Source organism: Ambystoma mexicanum, chromosome 2q (genome assembly GCF_040938575.1).
Source record: "Ambystoma mexicanum isolate Mex_15411 chromosome 2q, UKY_AmexF1_1, whole genome shotgun sequence".
NCBI classification, from domain to species: domain Eukaryota; kingdom Metazoa; phylum Chordata; class Amphibia; order Caudata; family Ambystomatidae; genus Ambystoma; species Ambystoma mexicanum.
In genome coordinates, this window is record NC_090924.1 from 877979115 (window position 1) to 878004156 (window position 25042).

The 25042-nt window shown below is 47.4% G+C and overlaps 1 protein-coding gene across 4 annotated transcripts in view; it reads right to left on the reverse strand.

Moving 5' to 3' along the window:
• The window catches only part of PDSS1 (decaprenyl diphosphate synthase subunit 1), a 664271-nt gene that overhangs the window by 417129 nt on the left and 222100 nt on the right, over nucleotides 1-25042 (reverse strand). The window contains exon 1 of one of the 4 annotated variants that reach the window (XM_069648133.1): nucleotides 11521-11677. The exons of 2 other annotated variants lie outside the window; for them this stretch is intronic. In XM_069648133.1, the coding sequence (XP_069504234.1) occupies nucleotides 11521-11568 (48 nt within the window). In that variant the 5' untranslated portion in view covers nucleotides 11569-11677. Of the gene's footprint in view, nucleotides 1-11520; nucleotides 11678-25042 lie in introns of those variants that run through there. One more of the 4 variants, XM_069648134.1, reaches the window with a different exon arrangement.

A 25042-nucleotide genomic window follows, 5' to 3' on the forward strand; every position in this document is an offset into this window, starting at 1 on the left:
ACAGGATCCATTTGGGTGAATGTCCCATGCGGGGCGCTATAATGAGTATATGTCCTGCTATCTGTATGTACCTTCCTCCAGTTCGAGCTGCTCCAGTATCTTCCGTAGCGCTCTGGCCGGCGGTGACGGCATCTTATGCTTAGTGTCCGACCTGTCCAGCCGGGGGTCAAGTGTGCAATTGAAGTCGCCGGCCCAAATGATCGGCGTGTCCCTGTATGGGGCCATTTGGGGCGTAAGTGTCCTCAAAAACGCTGTTGCATCGTGGTTAGGAGCATACATGTTCACCAAGCACATCTCCTGGTTCTCCAGCACACCCTGTATGATCAGGACTCTGCCCTCCACATCTCTTTCTTGTTTTACGAGCTGGAACAGGATCCCCGGGACAATCCATGTCAACACTCCCCTTGCGTAGTTCAAATATGTTGAACTATATACTTGGCCTCCCCATTTCTTGGCGACCTTGGCTTGTTTTTCTGCCGTCAGGTGAGTCTCTTGTAGCATTGCTTTATGGACTTTTACCCTGTTTAGCAAGATGAACCTTAAGGGAATTGAAGACCAACCCTGTGTCCAACAAATGGGTTAGGTATAGCACAATGTGTGTGGGTGAGCAATCGATAGGATTGACGCCCTTGGTATTACACCAGATAACAAAACTTTTCCATTTGCTGGCATAGCAATAACGGGTGTTAGGTTTCCTAGCTTCCCTGAGTATGTCCGTGCACCTCTGAGGGAGCTGTAGGTGTCCAAACTCTTTGACCTCAGGAGCCAGGCTGCTAAATTCAGAGTTTGTGGGCATGGGTGTAGGGTCTCCCCCCTGTCCTGCGACAACATGATGTATGGGCAGGGTAGTTTTACTGGTGGGGAGAGGGACGTTTCCATCAGGTGAGCGAACCAGGGTTGGCGGGCCCACATGGGGGCCACCAGTATCACGGTAACTGGTTCTTGGTGCATCTTGTGCACTATCTTGTTGAGAAGGGGAGTCGGGGGGACAAGCGTAGACAAATATCCCTGACAATGTTATCCAGAGGCCGTTCCCCTTGGAGCGGTTCTGGGGGTACCTGGAGGCGTAATCTTGGCATTGGGCGTTCTCCTGAGTCCCGAACTGGTCGATCTCTGGTAAACCCCATTCTGCGAAGATGTTGGACACAATGTCTTCGTGCACACGCCATTCGTATTCTATGAGCAGAGGGAAATCTCTGCTGTGCACGTCTGCCAGAAGACCGAGTTCCCCTGGAACATGTTGGGACAACAGACACATCTTGTGTTTGAGAACCCATATCCAAATATTTTGGGACAGCTTGGATAGCCCTGGAGAGTGCGTGCCCCCCTGTTTCTTCAGGTAATACATGACGGTCTTCCCTTGTAGTTGCCTCTGAAAAGCCTTTAATGCCTTGAATACTGCTAATAACTCCAGTAAGTTTATGTGGTTGGATGCTACTTGTGGGGACCACACTCCATGCGCTGTCTGCTGAAGCAGGTGAGCCCCCCACCCTGTGAGAGATGCGTCTGTCGTGAGAGTGGCTTCCACTGCAGGGGTGGTGAAGGTTTTCTCCTTCAGAAGGTTTTCCCTTGACCACCACTGCAGAGAGAGAACGAGGGCTCACGAGACAACTACCAGATCTTCCCATTGTCCGCTGGCCTGACACCACTGGCTGTTGAGCCACTCTTGCATGGGATGCATGCGCAGCTGGGCATGGGGAACCAAGTATATGCATGACGCCATCATCCCTAGCAAACGCATGTATTTGCGTACCGTCACCTCTCGACTGGCTACATATTGAGGGATCTGGAAAAGCATGTTCTGAACCCTCTCGTCGGAGGGGAAGATGAGGCCGTCTTTTGTCCGGATTAGAGCCCCCAGAAATTGTTGTACTTGACTGGGGACTAGACTGGATTTCTTCTCGTTGATAGAGAATCCTAGACTGAACAGAAGGTCTATGGTCTTTTGGGTGTTCAAAAAACATGCGTCGTACGAGTCCCCTGTTATGAGCCAGTCATCGAGGTAAGGGTACACAGGGATGGACAGTCTGCTGCTACTGCCAGTACCTTCGTAAACACCCGTGGCGCTGAAGCAATGCCGAAGGGGAGCACTTTGAATTGGTAATGCCTGTCCTCCACCATGAACCTTAGATATTTCCTGTGCGCTGGTAACATTTTTGTATTTATATTTGTTTAATATTTATATCGTGCGCCAAACCCTGAGGTAACTGGGCGCTTGAGAGACTTAGTAGTTACATACATACAGAAAGTGCAGCCACAATACAATCCAGTGCAAGATAAACAATACTGGACCCTGGTTACATGTGGGTCAGAGCAGAGATCATACATGTATAGACTGGTGTGACAGACGCAGGGTTACCCAAATCATAAGTAGGCAGTGGTAGGTTTAGATGATGGGAGCTTGTTGCTCAGCCAATTTTTTATATTGGCTTTAAAGGTGAGGAAGGAGGGTTCTTGTCTGAAGGAGGTGGGAATGGAGTTCCAACATTTCGGGGCTTGTACCGGGAAGCTAGCTCCTCTGGCTGTTTTTAGATTGAATCTCGGTACCATCAGGTTGGGGGCATGAGTAGATCTGGCAATGCGGGTAGGTTGGTGTTTGCAGAATGTGTCCAAGTATTTCAGGGCGGAGTTTGTGAGGCATTTATGCATAATGGCCAGGGTGCGTAGTGTGATTCTATGACGGATGGGTAGCCAGTTGGCATTCTGTCTGTGTGTGGAGATGTGGCATGATCTGGGAAGGCGGAGGGCTGCTCTTAGAGAATTATTCTGAATTACCTGGAGTTTTTTTAGGTTGTGTTTAGAAGAGCCCAGAAAAAGAGTTGCATTAGTCGATTTTGGATAGAGCAAGTGCTCTAGCCAACGTAAGGAAACTGCTTGTGGACAGGAAAGCTTTGCAGCTATAGATCAATTTGCTTGTATAGGCCGTGGATGATGCCACGCTGTTTACCTGTTTTTTGAGCAAGAGAGTAGAGTCAAGGTAGACCCCCAGTGTTTTTATTTCTTTGGAGACAATGATAATGTTGCCGTCAATGACGAAGGATGAGTATTTAGTGTTGAGTTTATTCAGGCATGCCTGGGTACCCACAATCATCAGCTCCGTCTTGTCATTGAAGCAGAGACTATTGGTAGCCATCCAGGCCTGAATCTCAAGGTAGATGGTGTTTAGATGTTTGGAGTCATGGTCATAACAGCCAGTGAGGGGGATGAGGACTTGAGTGTCATCTGCATAGTTAGTATAGATGACACCCAAGTTATCCAGGCGGTCGAAGAGAAGCTTCGTAAATATATTGTAGAGGGTGGGCGATACACAAGAACCCTATGGGACGCCGCAGAGTATCGGTGTGGGGTCAGCTGAGGCTCACTGGGAGAAGACTCTGGTGGTTCCGTTAGAAAGGAAGGAAGTCGGATGCATTAGTGGAGAAGGCTGCTGCTGTGGTCAGGTGGTTGGTAAGGATTTGGTGGTCGACGAGGTCGAAGGCAGCGGATAAGTCTAGGAGTAGGAGGATTGCTAACTTAACATTGTCTTTTGCTTCGTCCATTTGTATCTTTAGGTATTAGGAGGGCTGTCTCGGTTCCATGTCTGGGTCTGAAACCTGACTGAGTCCAAGGAGTTCATTCTCCTCTAGGTGCTTCTGTATTTGCAGATAAGCCACCCATCCAGGATTTTTAGAAGGAATGGGACGGTGGTGATGGGCCTATAATTGGTGGGGACATTGAAATATGAAAGTATGCATCTTTCATGTCCAATGTTGCCATGTTGTCCCCGTTTCAACAGTGGGATCACCTCCTGTAGTGTCACTATGCGAAACCTTTGAGGTTTTATAAATGTGTTCGCTGGGCGCAAATCTAGCACAGGGCGCATGGCGAGGTCCTTTTTGGGTACAAGGAAGTACACTGAACAAATACCCTTGTTTACCTGAAGAATAGGGGCGGCTTCTATGGCGTCCTTTCCCAGCAGCATATCCACCTCTTGCTTCATGATCTCCAGATGGTCCGGTGAGAGGCGGCGTGAGCGCGGTGGTCTGAATTGTGGTGGTCGGGTGAATTCCACGCAGTACCTGTGGGTGACCGTCTTTATGACCCACTGGTCTTAAGTTATCCCCTCCCATGCCGTGAGAAAAGATGTTAAGCGCCCCCCGACTGGGGTGACATGGGAAGGGACCTGGATCCGATGGTCATTTCTGACCAGAGGCTGCGGCTCCTCTAGGGTTGGGGCCTCTACCTCTAGCTTTGCCGCGGCGTTGACCTCTTGGGTGGGTAGTATGCAGGGCTTCCAGAGGTTTGTCCAGCATTAAAGTTTCCCGTGCCATAGTTGTTCTGACTTGCACGGGACTGTCCTCGAAAGGACCAACGAGAATTATTTCCTCGTTGGGGAAAGCGCTTTGAGTAATTTGTTGCAGAGACTTAAAAGTCTCATGCTCTTTTTTGGCTGTTTCTAGGGACTCATTGACCGCTTTCCCAAAGAGGTTAGTTTATTCAATGGGAGCAGCCTGTGTTTCAGGCTTAAACCCTGAGGTACGAAGCCAAGCGTGCCTTTTAAGGAAGGTCCCCTGGGCCAGAGACCTGCCTGCTGTTTCAGCCGTGTCCAGAGTGTTCTTCATCACATTCTGATTCACTTGTCTCCCTTCGGCCACAAAAGTGAGAAGCTTGGACCTGATGGACTCTGGGACCTCCTGGAGACCTTCCTATACTAGGTTCCATTGAACGTCAGCATAACTCGCTAGCCGAGTGGTGTTATTCGATATGCAGGTAGTATATGCGGCAGCCAAGGTAACCCGCTTACCTAAGGCATTTAACCTCTTGGATTTTCTGTCGGGGAGGCGCCTCCCCCCCTAGCAAGGAGTACTCCTGCCCGTTTACGGGTGGTAGTCACTACTAGGGAATCGGGGGTGGCGTGCCCTTTAATGTATTGAGGGTTTGAAGGAGCTGGCCGAAACAACTTTTCCACTCTTGGGTTCACTGCCCGGGTATGAGCTGGTGATACCAGGGAGGGGGCCAATCTTCTCTTAACAGAATTAAGAAGGGGAATGGCCTGGCTAGAAGGGGGCTTCTCCTTCAGAATATCTTCTACAAAGTCCTGCTCAGGCACCGCCTCTTGAGTAGTAATTTTAAAGTGTCTGCTGCCTTTCCTAACATGGCATTGAAGGCCATTTGGTAATCTACAGGCGAGGCCTGGTGAGCCGGAGTGGACGGAGAATCTAGGCACAGAACATCAGTGTCCTGATCTTGTTGGGGGGGGGCGTCCATGGGTCCGTCCCCACTTGGTGTGTTTCTTCCCAATTGTCTGTGGCATCCCCCTGGTCCTCATTGTAGCCCTGCAGGAAGGAAGTTTGTTCACCTTCACTGTAAATGTCCTGCTAAGTATCTATTTGAATGATGTCTTCATGATGGACGGGGACTGAGGGCTGATCCTGTTGAAACTGCTCAGTAGATTGAAGATTAGGTTCTCCACAAGATTTTTTCAGGGAAGGATGTTCAGAAAAATAAATATTTTTTTCCAGACGATCCATGCATCCCTCAAATTTTTCCCTTGTCCATTTAGAGGAACTGGAAGGGATGCGGGTGGAAAAACGTTGTCTTCCGTCGCTTGACGCCGAAATTTGTCACTCAGGGTGTTGGAAAGAGGCTCTTGACTGTCCTCGTAGTAATAGCAAGAATCGGGGCACCATGGCGTATCTATAGATTTGTCTGCGGCCTGCCCCATGTTTTTTTAGACGGAACAGGTATAAGCCCAACCGCCTAAGTAATTATTTTTTACGCGTACCAGACAGAATAAACCATATTCGGGCGCAGATGGCCACTAAGAAGAGAATCCAGGCTTGTAGGGAACCAAAGTTATAGTTATATTCGGTTTTCGTTTATTTAAATAGAAAGGTTTTTAGTCTCTTTCTAAAGAGATCAAGAGATTCACACATCCTAATCTCTAGGAGGGAGCCGATTCCAAACCTTGGGTCCAAAAGCTCCAAAGCTTCCATCGCCTCTTGAGATACATTTGATCCGTGGAGCACAGATCAGGAGTTTGTCTTCCGAACGCAAATTCCTTCTAGGATGGTATACCATAATTTTTTTCAGATAGGTAACTGGGCGCCAGCCCTTTCAAGCATTTATAGACTAAACAGGCCATTTTAAATTTAATTCTATCCTCTACCATCAGCCAGTGGAGGGATCTTCGCATTGATGATGCATGGTCTCGTTTGCCAAGATTTCCTATCACTCCAACTGCCGCATTTTGGGCTCTTTGGAGTCGGGCAATTAGTTTTTGTGAGATTCCTGCTAATAAACTGTTGCAGTAGCCCAGGTGGGAGTTAGTCATTGCCCCCACCACAACTGCCCTGTCCTCCAAAGAGATATAGGGTAACCTTTCATAGTGCATAATAAACTGATTTCACTTTTGCCCCCAACTGCGTCTCACTACCTAGATTTTCCTGCAACCAGCAGCCCAGGTTTTACATTTTTTTGGAATACTGCAATTGTTCCCCAAGGATCAGTGGCAGGGAATTCTGTCCCTCCGACAGCATTTTAGTCTTAGGGCCAAACAGTATCACTTCTGTCTTGGCTGCATTTAATTGTAAATTAATCTATCGGTAGATTTACCGCCTACCGCGGTGTTCGAGGACCTCGCGGTAGGTTTTTCGCCTTCAGGCTTACTTGTAGTTGTTGGGCCTTTCGGGACCGTCGGAATTTCCACGTTTTGGCGTGTAAACTTGATTTTGGGGTAGTGCCCTCTGTTTTGGGATGCCCAGTCGTCAAACGCTGCTGCGGATGCGGGGAAGGCTTTGGATCTGACCGATCCGAGGAATCCGCTGAAATTTTCAGCGGCCCTGCTGGCGCTTTCACCTTCTTCGACGTAAGCATCGAAATAGGTGGAGGGGTTGTGTGCTTAATGTAATGTGTTCTTTGTACGCCATTGTCGCCGGGTGTTGTCCCTGAAGCGAGACTAGAGTCAGGCCTTGAAGGGTCGGGGACGGGCGTGGCGGACCTAGAAGTGTCCGCCTCGATGTCTATCACATCCGCAACGGATGTTTGGTCATCGGAGGTGCCCCCGTCACTTTCAGTGGGTGTGGCGGTGGAGGAAGAAGGTTCTGCCAGCGACATACCATACGCGGCCCACCGCTTTACACAGCGCTCCTTAAGGGTATTAGGCCGAAGGAGTTTACAAGCCGCACACCGCTTTTCATCGTGATTTAAGGGGAGACGGGAGTTGCAGGACCTGTGTTCGTCCTTCCACGGGTATCCAACCCTACACTTAGGGCAGAACCTAAAAAGGAATCATTTCCATAGCAAAAGGGAAAGATGACCAGACCTAGCGGGTAAAGAGGGGGAAAGAGGAAAGACATAACGCAAATATGGCCACCCCGACCCCAATCTCCCTACTGTAAGGGCCGGCCAAAGGGCCCGACCACGTGGATGCTTCAGCCGTCGGATCTTAGGTGCCAAAAACCGCTGCTGTAGACAAGTCCCCCGCCGTCTTCGTCAAAGTTGTTCTTGCCGTCGAAATGATGTAAGGGGGAAAATAACCGACAAGTCGGTTAAAGATAAACAATGTCTCTTATGTAAGAGCTCCGCTATAGGGTGACCAGTATCTGGGAGGAAAAAAACAATCTGAGGGACCTCGGCGCGTGAGGGATTTTGGGTACACTACACGTCACAATAGGAATAGTGTTACAGACACTCCTATGCCGACGTCCCCTTTCTGTCCCCGAAAGACAAGAAGCAATACTCCGCGGTTACCACTGGATGTCGGACCATATGCACAGCATGTGATTCTAAGCAGATTAACAAGCATCAGAACTGGTGTTTCCGGGCCTATCCCCATCGGTATGTCTATTTGATTCTCTGCTTTTGTGCGCAGCTCTGTCCGCTCTCTTTCTTCTCCTCTGCCGTGCTCTGGTAGTTTCATGATTCTTCCTCCTCCAGTGCCTTCTCCTAATCTAACTAACCATGCAGCTCCTGTAACTTTAAACAAACGCCCAGCCTCCCCCCTCCTGCTCGGGCTCCACCGCTTTTGAAGTGCTCCCCACCATCCTCTGGGTGCACTCGTCGCGGCGCCTTGAAACTGGCACCATAAATTCTGTCCTCCTGCAGGGTCACTTCTGTGGGACTTGGCGGCCTGCTTCAAGGGCTGTGGGCCCCCGCATCCAACTGCTGGTTTAAGTCTCTGAACTGTAACTCTTATATCCGGATACACTTCTTCCCGGGTCATCAGGGTGGGGGGGGGTCGGTGTTGGTTGCTGGGGGGTTCCTGTTGTCGCACTCATCCCTCTCAATTGTGGGATCCCTTGTTGGTCCATCCACTCTTGGGCCTCTGTCGTAGTCTCAAAGACTATGTTCTGCCATTATCCAGTACTTTCAATTTAGCCGGGTATAGCAGCATAAATTGCACCCCTAAGGCGTTCCTTTGTTGGCCAAAATTGCGCTCTGCGCTTTTGCACTTGCGCCGTATAGTCTGGGTACATAGTTATTCTGGCAGCATTGCTCGTTATGACCCCCACCCGCTCTTGAAAATGTCAGGATCTTTTCTCTGTCTTTAAAGTTCATGATCTTCGCTATCATGGGTCTTGGAGGTGCCCCTGGTCGAGGTTTCCTGGTTAGGGCCCTGAACGCTCTCTCCACTACGAAACCCTGGGACTTGTTCCCTGCTCCCACTTCCTGAAGCAGTAGGATCTCAATATAACCTGTGGGGTCCCCGCCTTCTTCTCCCTCCGGCAGCCCCACTATATGTACGTTGTTATGTCTGGCCCTTCCTTCTGTGTGCTCCACCCTCTGCTCCAGAGTTCGTACTCGGTCCAGCACCTCCGTCATTTGGCTCTGGGTGGCGGTTAGGTTCGCTGTATTAGTTTGCACCTGCTGTTCTACTGTGCCGACTCTTTCTGACAGGTTCCTCACATCCTGCCGCAGGAGGCCCACACCCACTATCACTGCATCTATTTTGAATTCAAGCAAAGTTTTCAGCGCCGCTATGGGTTCCAGAACGCATCCCTCCTCTTTCCCTTTCTCCCTCTGTGCAGTGTCCGTTGTACTGGAGCCCGCCTCTGGAGCCTGCGCCTGGGGCGCTTCTGCTTCCCGGGCAAACGCCTCCATGCTTGTTTGTTTTCCTTTCCCCCCTTTCTGCTTTTCTGACATGTCTGCATTGAGGGTATCTCGTCTCCTGCATCGGGGCCCCAGTCTTGCCTCCTTCCCGCCGCCACTGGGCCTCCAGTCCCCGTGTATCTATGCCTTTCTCAGTGTCTTAAATGTAGGGCTCTCACTTTTCCCGATTATGGATTATTGGTTTTGGGCACGGGGACTGTGGCCTCCCATGTACTGTCCATTTGTTGCTGTGCCCTGCTGCCTCTTCTTGCTCATGTTCCGGCGCCCGCACAGCACCCGCACCGCAGGTGCCGCAAGATGCACCCCCTCGCTTCAGGACTTCTGTGGCTCAATCCTCCTTGCCCCTGTCAGCCACCGTTGTATGTTGGGAGCTACTGTGACCCAGCGGGGGTATGCGCCCTATTGTCTCCCTAAAACGGGCCTTTCCAGTGTTCATTGCGGCCCCTGATATACGGGAGCTGTGGTCTCTCACCTCGGCCTCGTTATTGCCGTGTCCAGGTGCTGTGGGTTTATGGGTGTTCATAGGCTGCTTCCCATCGACCATAGCGCGGTCGTGCACCGTTAGGCTCTGGCCTCCCTCATGGGTTTGTTACTTAACAGGAGTGGTCCGCCCCCACTGCTGGTGCAGAATCTAGGAGTACGTATTGAACATTGTGCGACCTCTCTCCTTTGGATTGTATGAACCGCACTGGCGCTGTCCAGTTGCCCGGTCTCTTTCCTATGGCCTCCCTGTAAATTTGGTTGCTAGTTCAATACGTGGTTAGGGCCTGTGGACTGTGGCCTCCCACGCAGCACGTGTTGTCTCCCCACACAAATTCTGCAGGAAGCAGTGCAATAGTCCAATGTACTTGTCTGTGCCGTTGTCCGGAGTGCCCTCCCCATCTACCCCCACGGTCCCTGCTGGTTCATACATTGCTAGCGAACTTCTGGGCAATGGAAATAACTACTGTCCGGGGCATTTATCCATATGGTATCTCATGCTCACTCGGTCCTCTTCTTCCCCCAGGAGGTGCGTGGGAGTGCTAGTGTTCCCCAGGGGTCCCACCGCCAGTGACGCACTTACTGTGTGCTTGCTGTGTCCGTGCCGGTTCCAGGCCAAGGTCCCTGCTCCTCTACGCGGTCTCCTGCCATCGGCTGTGCTCTGCCTGTCCTCTTCAGCACTGGGGGTCCTTTGCTTGGTCTCCTGCTGGTGCTGTTGTCCCTGCTTCTCCTAGCCGCGGGCCTCTGCTCTTCTTGGTGGACGCCGCTGGTCCTTGGAGTGGCTCTCACCTCTCGTGTCATTCTCTGGTGGTGTCTTCCCGCTGTCCGGACCGCCTTATCCGCGGCATCCGAGCGACCTGAAGTGGTCTGCCGAGGGCCTGCGCGTCTTCGCCCTCCGGTGCCCGCTTGTGGGTACACCGTCCCGTGGTTCAGGAAGCTTCCTTGGGCGTTTTGCTCTTGCCCAAGGTGTTCCGTGGGACCTTCTGCCTAAAGCTGTAGGAGTCTTGTTGTAATGTAGTCTTGTATTGCCACTGACCTGGATGCTTGCTGTAGAATGTTGGTGCATGAAGGCAGCTCAGGAGAATGTTGGGTGGATCTGTGTGTGAATGTTCTGCGAGTGTCAGTTGGGGGCCTGAGCTGGGTTGAATGGATGGCCGGTGGGTCAGCTCCTTTGTTAGTGATATTTATACCTTCCCATGTCCCTGTCAATGACTACGCGTGCTGTAACTATAATAAGAGTAACTGGAGTAATGTACAGATTTGTACATATGTGAATAAAGCCTTGCCTGGAACTAACTTAGACTCAGCAGCTGGTCTGTGATTCAGTAGTGCACACTGAATGTCTAACATAAGGCTTCACTGCAAATGGCGACGAGGAAAACCAGAAATAATATGAGGACATGGAGAAAAGGACTGGTCTGTGCGACATAGAGGAGCTGCAGCAACTATAAAGTATAGTAAGGAGTGCTGTGGGGGGGAAGCAGCAGTTGAAATGAGTGACCCACCGTTCCCCCATGCATAGGTATAGACATCCTGCCCGGCTTAAAAAAAAAAAAAAAAAACATTTGACAAATTATTCCTGGGAGGGAGGCCTTCATTCAATTTAAAATTACCCCAGGAATTGGTCATAAAGAAGATTATAGGATAAACTACGTTTATTATGGAGCATGTCATTAAATATGGAAAGAAATTGGGAGCAGTATACAAAAGTCCAGCAGATGGCGCCTCTGCTCCGTTTAACTATCAAGGAATATGGCAAACAAAACAGAGAAAATGCCGTTCATTGAAGGGTGCCGTGTGTTACGGAGTGAACTTAAAACACTTAATTATGGAAATCGTGTTGTTCCAAGATATCATCTTCAACAGTGCCCATAACTTCTTTTAATGTGATTAGGTGCAGTTTGTTTAGCAACCGTGGGCAACATTGAGCTTTTGCAGCATTAGACTTGCCTGTTTTAATAGGGCATATAATGTGACGGTTACTACGCAGTGGCCCATCAGTATCCTTTCACTTCAAAGTCGCTGTGATAATGATGACGTAGAGTGGAATGCATGCGAGGATGGCGAAGCTCGGAATGTGTGGAATGCTGTTGCTGCGTTCCTTCCACACAATATGGAGATGCATTCGATGAGAGGCCGTATGAACGTCGGCCAGCGTGATGACGCACAAGGAAGGCCCTGGGTCTGTCTTCCGTGTGACAAACTTTTACGGGAAGGAACGTATAGATTTTCCAGCGTCTGATGCCATTGGAGATGTTTTCAGAAATGCAGAGCGTGTAATTAATGATGAACAGAGAAAAGAGTTATTTTGGGAATAAAGTGCGTACTGATAAGTTTATGTGGACAATGCCTAAAGAATGATGGCACATTCAAATATTGCACAGCACGGTGCAGCTTTGGAAGTTTTTTTTGTATGATACAGAAGAAGACCTTAATAATTATAAATACAGTCAAGGATACAGTTTGTATTATTTTGCTTTTGCATTAATGTTTTTTTTTTACAGGTTTCTCATGTGATTTGTTTTTGGATGGGGTCTTGCAGGCATGAGGATCAAACTTTAGTTATGTTTTTGGGCATTATTTATAATGCAGCACAATATACATTGGACATGTGTAGGTTAAAGAGGACAATTGACACAATTAATGGGGTAATACATGTAATTTTATGAAATGTTACTAGAGATTCCGGGTATTGTAATTTTGAGAGTATGTCAGGGGCCGTTGTCCTGTGGAATGTTGTTATGTGTTGTGGCCCAAGGGTTCATGATGGTGTAAACTATATTGTATGGTGATAAAAGTTTTATTGGTACACATTAAAGGGAAAATTATTTAAATTTTCTGTAGGCCACACCGCTTGGTTTGCAGGTGTGGTTGAGGTCATTATGGTTACAGGAAGGTAAAGTCACATTAAAGGGAAAATTGTTAATTTTCTGTAGGCCACACTGCTTGGTTTTGCAGGTGTGGCTGAGGTCATGTTGTTGGGGACATCCTCCAAGTTTTTTGTTGGTTGGATGGTGCGGAAATTTTTCAATAATTGCGCACTTATATCAAAAGGTGAAGTTTATGCAAAATTTAAAATGCAAAGTCTATGGGGACATCCATAAAAGTATGGATGGTGAGGAAATGTTTTTTAGATGCGCACTTATGAGTAAAAGTTACAGGAGGTTTGAAGTCTATAAAGGCTATGCAAATTCTTTTAAAGTGTAGTGTTTTGAGCTAAGAATATTGAGTAAAAGAAGAAAGGCCTTAAAATTTACGCTTAATGTGAATTTGAAATGTATATACAGTGCACTAAGGAAAATAAACAATGTATAGGTTGGTAGGGTACCCAAATTTATTTTAAGTTGTTATAGTTTTAATTATTAGAGCAATGTTAAACAAAAAGTTAATGCTACCAGGAGCATTTCATTTGTTTTTCGGTGTCTTGGCATGGGTCTGGTAGTTTCTGGTTTGAATGATATTGGTGATATGTGATATGTACGGATGTTCTCCTTGAATGGTTGTAGTTGTTTGTTGGTTTAGGTGGTAGTTGCTTTGCTGCGTGTTGGTGATTCTGTGGGATGTATTAGGGAGATAAGTGGGAGCGATTTGTATTCGGATGTGATGTGATGGTGTTAAGAGGAAGAGGAGTGATCTAAGTAGCTCTCTGCAATTGTTGACCTGTCATGGCAACACCTCTTGTTGTGTGTTAGTTGGTTGGACTTGGACCATGTTTCCCCAGGGTGTCATGTTTGTGGTGACACCGGGTCCGTGGTGGGGCAAATGCGTGATCCCCCCTGTTTTTCCTCACCCGAAGGTATGATTGGTTCCCTTGGCTGTGTATGGTTGGTGCCAGAGTGTGGCAGGCTCTGTGTTTGGATGTGGCAGGTCCAAATGTAAGGTGATTGTTGGTTAGATGTTTTGGTGATCGGGAGACGTTGTGATGAGTCTGTGGTGAGTCTGTTATGGAAGGGAGATGTTGTGTGTGGTGAGTCTGGTATGAAAGGGAGATGTTGTAATGTAGTCTTGTATTGCCACTGGCCTGGATGCTTGCTGTAGAATGTTGGTGCTTGAATGCAGCTCAGGAGAATGTTGGGTGGATCTGTGTGTGAATGTTCTGCGAGTGTCAGTTGGGGGCCTGAGCTGGGTTGAATGGATGGCCGGTGGGTCAGCTCCTTTGTTAGTGATATTTATACCTTCCCATGTCCCTGTCAATGACTACGCGTGCTGTAACTATAATAAGAGTAACTGGAGTAATGTACAGATTTGTACATATGTGAATAAAGCCTTGCCTGGAACTAACTTAGACTCAGCAGCTGGTCTGTGATTCAGTAGTGCACACTGAATGTCTAACATAAGGCTTCACTACAAGTCTCCGGTGCCCTTCTGCTGGAGAGTCCACAGCGCCAGCCTTCGCTCACGCTGCGCGAGCACCCTGTGTGCGCGTGATGTCTACGCGGACCTCCGCTGGCCCTCCACTGCTGATCAGCTCTGCTTCACGGTCTCCGGTTGCCAGCTGTTACTAGATGTCGCACACGGCCGTCGGGTGGCCCACCAGCTGGTTCGCCTCTTCTGTGCGCTCCGCACTCCGTCTTGCAGCGAGTCATCTTGCTGGCAGTGCCCCTTTTCCAGCCCGGGCTGCCGTGCCGCCATTTTGTGTGCCAGCCTCCTGGTTGCTTCGGCCGTCGTCCTGGGCCAATCTCGGTCAGATTTCTTCCGAGACTGCAATCAGCTGTGCCCCACACGTTCCAGCACCTCTGCTGCAATTTTTGTTATGGTTTATCAACCTCCGTTGTCTCAGCATATGCAGATCTTCTGTCGGATTGTGCAAGAGCCTCGGATCTCCGCTCCTCAACACATGGCCGCCAAGCCACGCCCCCTCTCGCGTCCAATATTTGTACTGAGTTATGTGCTTGAAACTTGTCAGATGGACAAGGTCGGTAAGACCAGTTCCAGCCACTTGCTCTGTATAATCTGATACTATCCTGGTAACACAACGTTGGCCAATTAATTAGGATGACAGTGATATTCTTTATTGTTAGCAAATATTGGTGGTCCAAAGTGTGGTCATCTGATAAGTGATGTCCAATGAAATGTCAGACACCTATACAATCTATATATTGTTGGCAATATTGGCAAATCTGTTTCGTTTGTAGGTTTTATAAAATATGTAGAACGAGGTCATCTGTGACTAATGTCTGTAATAAAAAGAAGCTTGCACTATGTAACAATTGAGAGCTATTGATACGTTGTGCTTATGTGCTGCCCTGGTTGCTGGATTTCCTGGCATACATATTCTGCTTATTTGTGGAATCCCTGCCACGCTATAAACAGTGGCAATATTGTTTAAAAAATAAATAAATAAAAGAAGGTGTGTGTGCAAATGTCTGATCTAATAAGGTTGATAGAGCCATTCTTCACAGAGGGTCCGGAGGAGATTGAGTGTTCAGTTCAATTGTAAGGACATCAAAATCAGTCGGAGATCAATTTGGCACATTACATCATGCACAATAGACTCATTTGAAAATTCTCTGACAAGAGGGTGAGAACAACTGCGCACAGGCATTAATTATAGTTGCAACAACATTTGTATTATGGATTTAGCAGTGTAACAGAGGGGTTTAGGTCCTCTGTTGTTGCGATCCATGTCAACATTAAGAATGGTATTAAAATACCATCCCCATATTAAAGGAATATCATCCAGGGTAAGGAGAATGTGGGCCAACTGTGTGTAGAAGGAGGGGATGTTTATGTTAGGGCGTAGGTGTTGACCAGACGGAATGAATGTCATCGGGGACACTCCTGGGGCAATCATTGTATCATGAGCTTATTTCCCAGCCTGATCACTACAACAATATGAGAAGGTGTATCAATTGGATATTGCAAACATCCCACTGATGCATTGAAAATCTTTACAACAATCCCAACATCCCTCACCATCAACCCCAACTGGATTGTGAAACCCATTAAATGATTCACAAAGATTTGAAGATTCAATGGAGGCGACACAAGCAGCACACTGGTGATATAAATGGATGGTGCAGCACAACTGAACGCCAGATTTTAGGACCCTTGGCAAAGTACCATGAGGATGTAACCATGGAAAGTAGTGCGAGTCAACCTACATCATGTTAAGGAGTCTCGACTCTTGGGGAATTATAGATTTGATAAAGGACTTTGCTTCTGTTGATGACGTAAAGAAGTATGCATGGCCTCCGTGCTAGATTCTCAATTTGGACGGACAGAGTACAGCATATGGAATTTACCGCTCTCAGAGTAGCTGCTTCATTGCATCTAAGGATTTGCATGTTGTCTGAACAGAAGGGGAGAAATCTGGGTAGATGAATATTCTGGTCCGATAGCACAGCGAGTAGAGCACTCGCATTGACATCTGTGTAGAGCCTGCTGATGCAGATTCGAATCCCGGCATGGCCAAACTCAGCCTTTCATCCTTCCGAGGTCGATAAATTAGCACCACAAACCATGGGTAATAATAAGCAGCGCTCAGATGCCCGAGGGTTTGTAGCGCTATATAAATGCTAAATTATTATTATTATTCTGCTAGATTCAATATGCAGTACCTCTTTCTTCCTGGCAAGCTTAAGTATCAAGTATCCGTCTCTGTAGCTGAACGGTCTAGTTATGATTGTGCGTGGCGGGCCCCTGGCTTTGGCCTGGTCTGTAGTACTCTGTAGACACACACTGGTAGTAATTGCGAGGAAAATTGAGGATTACAGAGAACAGACCTTCCCATTTGCTCTACAAACTTCTTTATTGGTCAGTCTCCATCAATGTCACCCTGTCCATAGATTCACCTATTCTTGGTACCGGAGGAGTAATACAACAAATTTTTTTGTGAAGCTTAAAATGTAAAAAGTTGATATTAGCTAGGTCATCATCAAGTTGAGAATTGACAGAGATTAACTCATTCCTCGTGGCCTCCATTATTGGATCTAGTTCGCCCTGCATAATCATGTTGTTAGTCTCCTCTGGGGCAAATGTACGCAGCTGTGAAGTCTGCCTGGCAAAGGTGTTAGTGAAGGACTCCACGAGGTCCCGTTTCTTGCCCCATTCTATTGTCATGATGGTAGCAGCAACCTGAGAAGCAGTAAAAGGGAGCCAGCAAGGTTAGAGGGCGTGCCAGGGCACTTGTAAGTGGAGATTCTCCCCCAACACTACAAATTGGGAAGGATGTTCCACAATGTTACAGTTCGGGACCAGCGTCCGGGGAGATGTTCACCGCCCCAAAGCACATTAGCTCCACAGAGCTAATACAATGGGAGATGCAGTATATCAGGTATAGTAGAAGCCAGGGGCTCCCAAGCAATCGGCAAGCTCAACAACTATCAGGGAAGCAAGTGTTCCGGTATTGACAATGGGGGTAGCCACTGAAGGAGTACTCTGTGATGACCATTGACCCATAGACGGTCCTCAAAGGCTGGGATGGCACAGGATGTGGCCACAGGGCCGCAAAGGAGGCAACACAGCAGCACCGAACCTCATGTGGCCAGACCCAGTCCAGAATGAAGAGATGGGGAAACAGAGACTGTGCAACGGTGTGACCAGGTGTAAGGTGAATGGGGTGTAACGAAGTCTGCCGTTCTGTATCTCCACCCTGGGAAGCGGCCGTGAGTGCGGGGTCCCAGTCACGATCCTGTGCAGCATCCCCTTTACATTGCCGGGAGATAATCCACAGCAGTTGAATGGGGCGGGGCACCGGCCACCAGCTCCACACTGCACAGCAGAGACGAGGGCCAGCAATCTTCAGGGAGCGGGTCAACAGCCGCTGGTTCTCATCCAAGAGGGTTGAATCAACTCCCAGCAGGAGGCCCTGCAACCAGATGGCTGCAGCCGAGGAGCTGGAGAACACCGGGACAATCAATGGAAGGCTGTGGGTTAACGGGATGTCAGAGTTGTCTGGAGAGGAGTATAAGATCCTCCGCGCAGGAGTTATGGCAGAATTATGGTTGGGAGCCAGAGAGCTGTTAATGTGCTGCCATCTTGTTTGCTGCTTGGCAGTGACTCCCAAGATTGTAAGAAACGGTTTAACTTATCAGGCATTCCACAGTGAAACATTCACTCGTTAGATTATAGAAAGAAATGAGGCAAACAAATGGTGATGTTTATCATTACAGAATTGTTAGTTCTGAACTACAATAAAGAATACTGTGTGGGTGATTATATGTTAGTCATCTACTTTAACTGTAGACAAGAGAGTAAAGACAAGCTTAAATCTGTAAAACTCATTAGGAATTAGGAACTAGAATGGGAATGGTGAAACAAATGCAAATTCAGAACACTATTTCACCTGCAAATGGCAGATTTTGGTAATCACTCCTGTAAGGGTTCTGATGCCTCTGCAAATAAGAGCTCACTGGCCACTAAAGAAAAGAGTAAGAATGATATTCTGGCGAGTAAGCATCACGCCACATACACCGGCTGTAAATAAGGATGAGATGGATAAGAAACACTACATGTGAAGTAAACATGGTGGCAAGGCATGCCAAATTAAGACTCTAAAGAATGTACACGATTAAAAAGTTCCAAATGCATGACAAACTTCACAGCTTACTCACTTAGAGAGAAAAATATGCATACATACTTCAGATATTGTACATCTCAATGACAAATGGAACACGAAGATTGTGCAACCTTAAAAAACCCATTAGGAACATGGCATTCGGTCTCAGGCAACAGAGCGTGGGGTGGGAGTAGAGATGAGCAACTGGCTCGGACAATATAAATACAAATGAACAATAGCATTGTTAATAGATATTAAAATTACAAGAACTAACTAACCAAGTCAATGGGCCCAAAACATATGAAATCGGTAAACGTGGCTAAGATCACTTAACCTATTTCTCATTGCGTTAGTTGTTGTCCCTGAAGAAGTTCTAGGGATGTAGTCCATTGTTCTACAGAATGAAACATGTTGGACTGAGTAACCAATGAGTGCACCTCATCAATGCTATGAAGGAAAATGGTGATTATGAAAAAATCTTTTTGGGGTATTGTACAGCACGTTTGCACTGTAGGGCACTGACGATTTAAGAACTTTAGGTATGATTGAGTTGAGAAAATGTGGGAAGATAACCATGCACTTTATGTTGAAATATTAAGTTTTGTACTGTGCAATTGTGATTTATTTATATTGTATGAAATAAAGTCTCTAGCTAAGTGTTAAAAGATCTAGCCATATGAAATTCAACTATACGTTGATGTGTTGATTCCATACACATAGAAGAACAAGTTACTGGATGCTCCTCCCACGCATTCTTCATCTATGATATACGTCTCTCTTCAGCATCGCTGTTTCGGAAAAAAACATTCAGCAGAGGGCACTGTGCACGAGGCTGCAGCGTCGATGTCCCTTGACGGCCTCTGTAGGGTGTTGACGTCACCAGCGGTATAAGTAGCTTGTGCTGCGCCCGATAGCTTCAGTTCTGTTTTTTCGTAGTATAACTCTAGGAACATCCAGGCGTGCCCCAGACTGTAAGCTCTTCGTGAAACGCAAGATGTAAATTACGTAAATTGTACAGTGGGGTAGGATTGGAGGGGCGATGAGGAATACGTGGGAGGAACATCCAGTCGAAAGAACGGTACAGTTGGTAAGTAACTTGTTCTCCGAATGGATTGTGTCCTCCCACGTATTCCTCATCTATGATAGGCTCCCATACCAGTGAAAATTTAGGATTCAGTAGTACTAATTAACGTTATCATGGATGGAATGAAGTACAGCTTTTGCAAATAATCCTTCATGGGAGGAAGAGGCATTGAGACAGTTATGCCCAACAAAAGTATGTATCGATGACCATGTCGCGGCTGAACAAATGTCAATTATAGGGCCTCCCCTCTTCAGAGCCGCGAAGTAGCCATACCCCTAATAGAATGGGCACGAAGTCCACCCGGTGGGTCCTTACCAGCTAGTCTATAACACTCCATTACAGCCAAAGTAATCCAGCAGGATATAGTTTGTTTTGTCACTGCTAATCCCAATTTGTGTCCAGTATAACCTACAAAAAGTTGGTCATCTTGGCGTAATTTTGCCATTTTGGATATATAAAAACTCAGAGCCCTTTTTGGGTCTAGTCTATGTGATCTCTCCTCTTCCTTGCCCAAATGAGGAGGAGGGTAAAAAGTTGGAAGTATTATTTGCTGTGACAAATGAAAGTCAGAAACCACTTTTGGTAAGAACGAAGGTCTCACGCTAAGAACAACTTTGTCCTTGTGAAAAGTAGTGTTCTGAGGTTTGCATGAGAGAGCTTTTAACTCGCCAACCCTGCCGGCTGATCTGATGTTAAAGCCACAAGAAGGACCGTCTTAAGTGTTGAAAGCCTTAAAGGATAGGAGTGTAAAGGCTCAAAGGGTACACACATTAAGAATGTTAGCACCAGATTCAAGTCCCAAGCCGGGACCTGGAATGGTACTGCAGGGTACACATTGGAGAGCCCCTTCAAAAATTGTATAATCAAAAGGAATCTTGAAATGGGAAACCTCTTCCGAGGAGCGCTTAAAAATAGAAAGCGCTGCTAAATATCCTTTTATTGTTCCCATCTGGAGCCCCAGATTGGCTAAATGTAAAAAAAAGACAACACCACAGGAGTGCCACATTGAAAAAGGTCCACATTCTTGTCCTTGCACCAGTTACTGAATTTATTCCAATGACACCGGGACAAGGATTTAGTTGCTAGCCTTCTGGCCGAAAGCAAAATCTCCATTATGTTGTCCGGGAGGTCCCAATCCTTATATCTCAACCTCTCAGAAACCATGCGTGAAGGTTGAGTGTCTTGACCTCTGGATGGAGAACCTGACCTTCCTCTTGAGAGAGAAGATCCTCTCTTTGTGGAAGACACATTGGAGGGCAGATGGACATGTCCAGAAAGTCCGGGTACCACGTCCTCCTGGCCCAATCTGGGGTAATTAGGATCATGCGTTTCCCAACTTTCTCAACCTCCTGATTACGCGAGGAATCACAGGGACCGGAGGAAATGCGTACAGAAGTGGAAACTTCCAGTCCATCAAATACGCGTCCCCTAGAGCTCCTCTCGGGAGAAATTCCCTTGAACAATACTGATCGCACTTCCGGTTGACACTGGTGGCGAACAGATTCACTTTAGGGGTACCCCAAAGGGCGAAGGACTTCCTGAGCTAGTTCCCACTCGTGGGACACTGTGCTCTGCCTGCTCAGAGCGTCTGCCACTATGTTCTGCTCTCCGGCAAGGTGAACTGCCGACAGAGAGATTCCTTTTTATATTGCCCAGAACCAGAGCTGCATTGCCTCTCTGTACAGTGGTAGTGACCCTACGCCTCCTCTTTTGTTGAGGTAGTACATAGCCACTGTGTTGTCTGTCATTATCAGGACATTCTTTCCCCGTACCGAGGGCAGAAAGGCCTTCAGCGCTAGTCTGATTGCCCTCAGCGCCAAAAGGTTGATGTGTAGTTTGGGCTCCGATGGAGACCAACGACCGCTGATTGTCAAATCGTTGGTGTGGGCTCCCCAGCCTGTAAGCGAGGCATCCGTCACTACTGTTATCTCCGGCCATGGTTGCCAAAAAGATTCTCCATTGAGGATATTGTCGTTGCAAGCCCACCATAGTATATCCTGAGCAACTGTGCTCGGGACTTGCAGAAGATCCGACATACTCCCAGAGAATTGGGACCACTGAGTTCTGAGGGCCCATTGAAGAGATCTCATCCTCAGTCTAGCCTTTGGCACCAGAAAAATGCAGGATGCCATGATGCCGAGCAACCACAGAAAATCATAGGCCAGTAGACGCTGGGCATTCTGGAAATTTGTTACCATCTGCAGAATGTGGAGAGCTCTCACCTCAGGTGGCGAGGCTTTGCCCGAGGAAGTATCCAGGATTGCTCCGATAAATTGTGTAGGGAGTGGCAGGTGATTGCAAGATGGTACTGAGCTTGTTGAGGGGAACAAACTCTTATCAACCAATCGTCCAGGTAGGGGTAGACTTGAATCCCCCCTTTCGTGAGATTTGCTGCCACAACCGCCATCAGCTTGGTGAAAACCCCCGGGGCGCAGGTCACCCCGAATGGCAGAACTCGAATGATAGTGAGAACCGCCAACCGCGAACCTCAGGTACTTTCTGTGCTTGAGATGGATTGGCACATGAAAGTAAGCATCCTGAAGGTCCAATGATACCAACCAGTCTTGAGTTGGAGAGCCTGAAGGATCAGAGAAAGGGTAACCATCTTGAATGTGTCCTTCCTGAGGAACTTGTTCAAGTTTCTTAAGTCCAAGATGGGTCTCAATCCTCCGTCCTTCTTTGGAATGAGAAAGTAAGGGGAGTACCAACCCTTGTTCCTCTCCGCTACAGGTACAAGTTCTATTGCACCTTTTTCCAGTATGGAAAATATCTCCTGCAGAAGGAGCGGATCTGGAATTTTTACAGAGTTGGCTCCCGGTGGATGATGCAGAGGCCTTTTTAGGAAAGGAAGGCAGTAGCCTTGAGCTACTGTTTCCAATGCCCAAGCATCTGAAATAATGCACCGCCATTCGTTCAGATGCTGAGAGATTCTGCCTCCTACCAGGGTCTTGTGTGACAAGGCCTCAGAGTGACTTGGAGGCGTCTGCAGGAGCGGCTGAAGGTAAAGAAGCTGCTGCTGAGGCTTATTTTGCACGTTTTCCTCGACCACCGCGAGTACCTCGTCTTTGTCCTTTCTGCACGGCCTGTCCTCTTCCTCTACTGAAAGATGAGTAGTATCAAAAAGAACGACCTCTCCAGGAAGATGAGCCTGAATAAGGTTTTTGAGGTTGTCTTATAGAAGCGCTAAGGGACTTAGCCGCCGCTTTGGAGGTTTGCAGTTCTCTAAGCTTTTGTCCGATTTACTGCCAAACAACCTCGAGCCGTCGAAAGGCATGTTGAGAAGTCTGGCCTGCACGTCTGGTGCAAACCCTGACTTCCTCAACCACGCAAATCTGCGCAGTATGGTGCTTGCAGCCATGGATCTGCTGATGCTGTCAGCAGTATCCAATCCTGATTGGAGACACTCTCCAATAACCTCCTTGCCATCTTTCAGAATATTCAGAAAGCCTTCCCTTTCGTCGCCTTCTGGAAAATGATCAGCCGCCATCTTGGGTAGGGGTGAACCTGGCCAGGGTACAAGTAACATTAGCAGACTTGAGAGCCATACTGCCCGATGTAAAGATCTTACAAGCCCAAGCATCCACTTTTTTGTCCTCTCTATCCGGGGGGATAGATGGGTAGGCTGATTGTCTTGTGGAGGTTGCTGCCTGGACCACTAGACTCTCAGGCGTGGGGTGCTTACTAAGCTAGTCCGGATCACAATTGGCTGGTCTGTACTTCCTGGGAGAATTCCTGTTGACTGCTGAGCAAGACTCAGGAGCCTCTCAGTTTGCTGCTACTGTTCTTTGGAGAGCCTTGTGAAAGGGAAGAATAGGGTCCTTCTGAGGACCCTGGTCCAGGATATCAGTCAGGTCATCCTGAATAAAAGTTGGTGAGGACCTACCCCACCCCATATACTCAACAACCCTGCTCATCAGGTTCCTGTAACCTGAATCCGCATGTTCTGCAGGGTCAGATTTAACAAAATCTAACTCTGGTGACGCGTCAAGGCCACTGGCAGAGTGAAGGGGTTCTGACAGATCTCTCATTCTTGACTCAGGGTCAATCAACTCCTCTGGTACATCTCTAGTACCATACCTTAATCCCCTTGGTGAAATATCCTCCTCGGAGGTAACCTCCTCTTCAAAAATAGAGGACATTAAAGAAGTCTGATTTAGGCAAAGGTGTATACCTTTTTTCTTGTTCTACAATCTGCATCGAGGAAGTCGAATGGAGTCTTCGAAGACATTGACAACGCCTTCGATAACGGACCCGATGTCTCCTTTGGTTTCGGCATCGAAGCAATCGGCGCTGATGGCATTGAAGTCGTCGACAGCTTCAACGTTTTAAGCTTCTTAGCCGTTGTCAGAGACTCACTCGACTGTCGAGTAACCTTCGACGTTTTACCGTTGTGTCGAGACTCGACTTTACAACTGGTCTTAACCACAGTAGTTTCTGACTCTCCTGCTTCGTCCAAGGGAGCGACCGGGGTCTAGCTCTTACGAGGTTTGAGGGGGTCGGGCCGCATTCTCAAAGACCTTCATCCTTTGTGCTCTAAACTCTTCCCATTTTCTAGGGTAATCTGACTTAGTCTGACATCGCACCATTTCGGTAGATGTATCCGACGAAGAAGGAGACGTATGTCTCCTCCTCGTTTCTTAAATGAAGAAGACGATGATCGCCTAGTTTTACCCATAGAACGCAATCTTTTTGAATGTTTATGTCGGTCTTTCGACTCACCGGACCTCTTATGTCCTTCTCCGTCATTACATTAGAGCCTTCTCCTTCATCGACTGGCATGAGCCACAGTCGCCGGTTCGATGGTCCGAACCTAAACACCACAGGCAGACGCGGTGGGGGTCTGTTATCGACATCATAGAGCCGCAGTCAACACACTTTATAAACCCTGTCTTCGGAGTGGAATGCGTCGAAGATGATGACATCTTCCTGAGGAAAACACAAAGTGTGTCGTTAACTCGATTGCAAAACTATCGGAAAAACACAACTGAAGCTAACGGGCGCAGCACGAGCTCCTTATACCGCTGGTGACATAGACACCCTACGGAGGCCGTCGAGGGAAATCGACGCCGCGGTCTCATACACAGCGACCTCTGCTGACATTTCTTTTCCAAAACAGCAAAGCTGAAGAGACGTATATTATAGATGAGGAATACACGGGAGGACACCATCCATTCGAATGTTGTTTATTGTTGACATCTTGTGAGATTCGAGTGGGCTTGATGTCTATATTAAGAATTCTATTCTTCATCTCTGGTCTAAACAGTGTTATTTATTTTCTCACACAAAAGACATGACTGGCTGACACTAGGTTTCTTCCACAACCCATGTAAAAATAGCACTTTAAGTGGTACAAATGCAACATTTTTCAGTTATCTTTTAATTTAAAACAGACATATCTCTATAAATAAATTGTATTACATCTAAAAAAAAATGTTTAAGTAGATTAATTAAAGATGAGGTTTCTACCAGAGAGAACACACTTGCACTGTCATGCTGGCAACTAAACTGCACAGTATTTCTCTTTTTAAGTAAAGACAGGGCCGTTTTTTCCTATGTACTAGGAGAGAAACCCTGTACATCAAAACCTTTCAGAGTATATTATTGAATTTTTTCTGGGTGCAGTTACCAAATCTGTACCCAACAACTGATAGGTTAATGCTTTCCAATGGAGACAGGAGCTTGCCATTACAACCCCCTACCTACCAGTCTACATGAGCCTTAACTTCAGAACAAATTCAATCATTGCTCAAACTGATTAACAAATCATCACCATATCTATCGCAGATCAAGAAAAGGAATTAATCAATGTAGTACGGATGACAATATTGGAGAATGTATTCAGTAAATATACAGTACAACCAGTACTTGAGCGCAGACAGGCATCATAC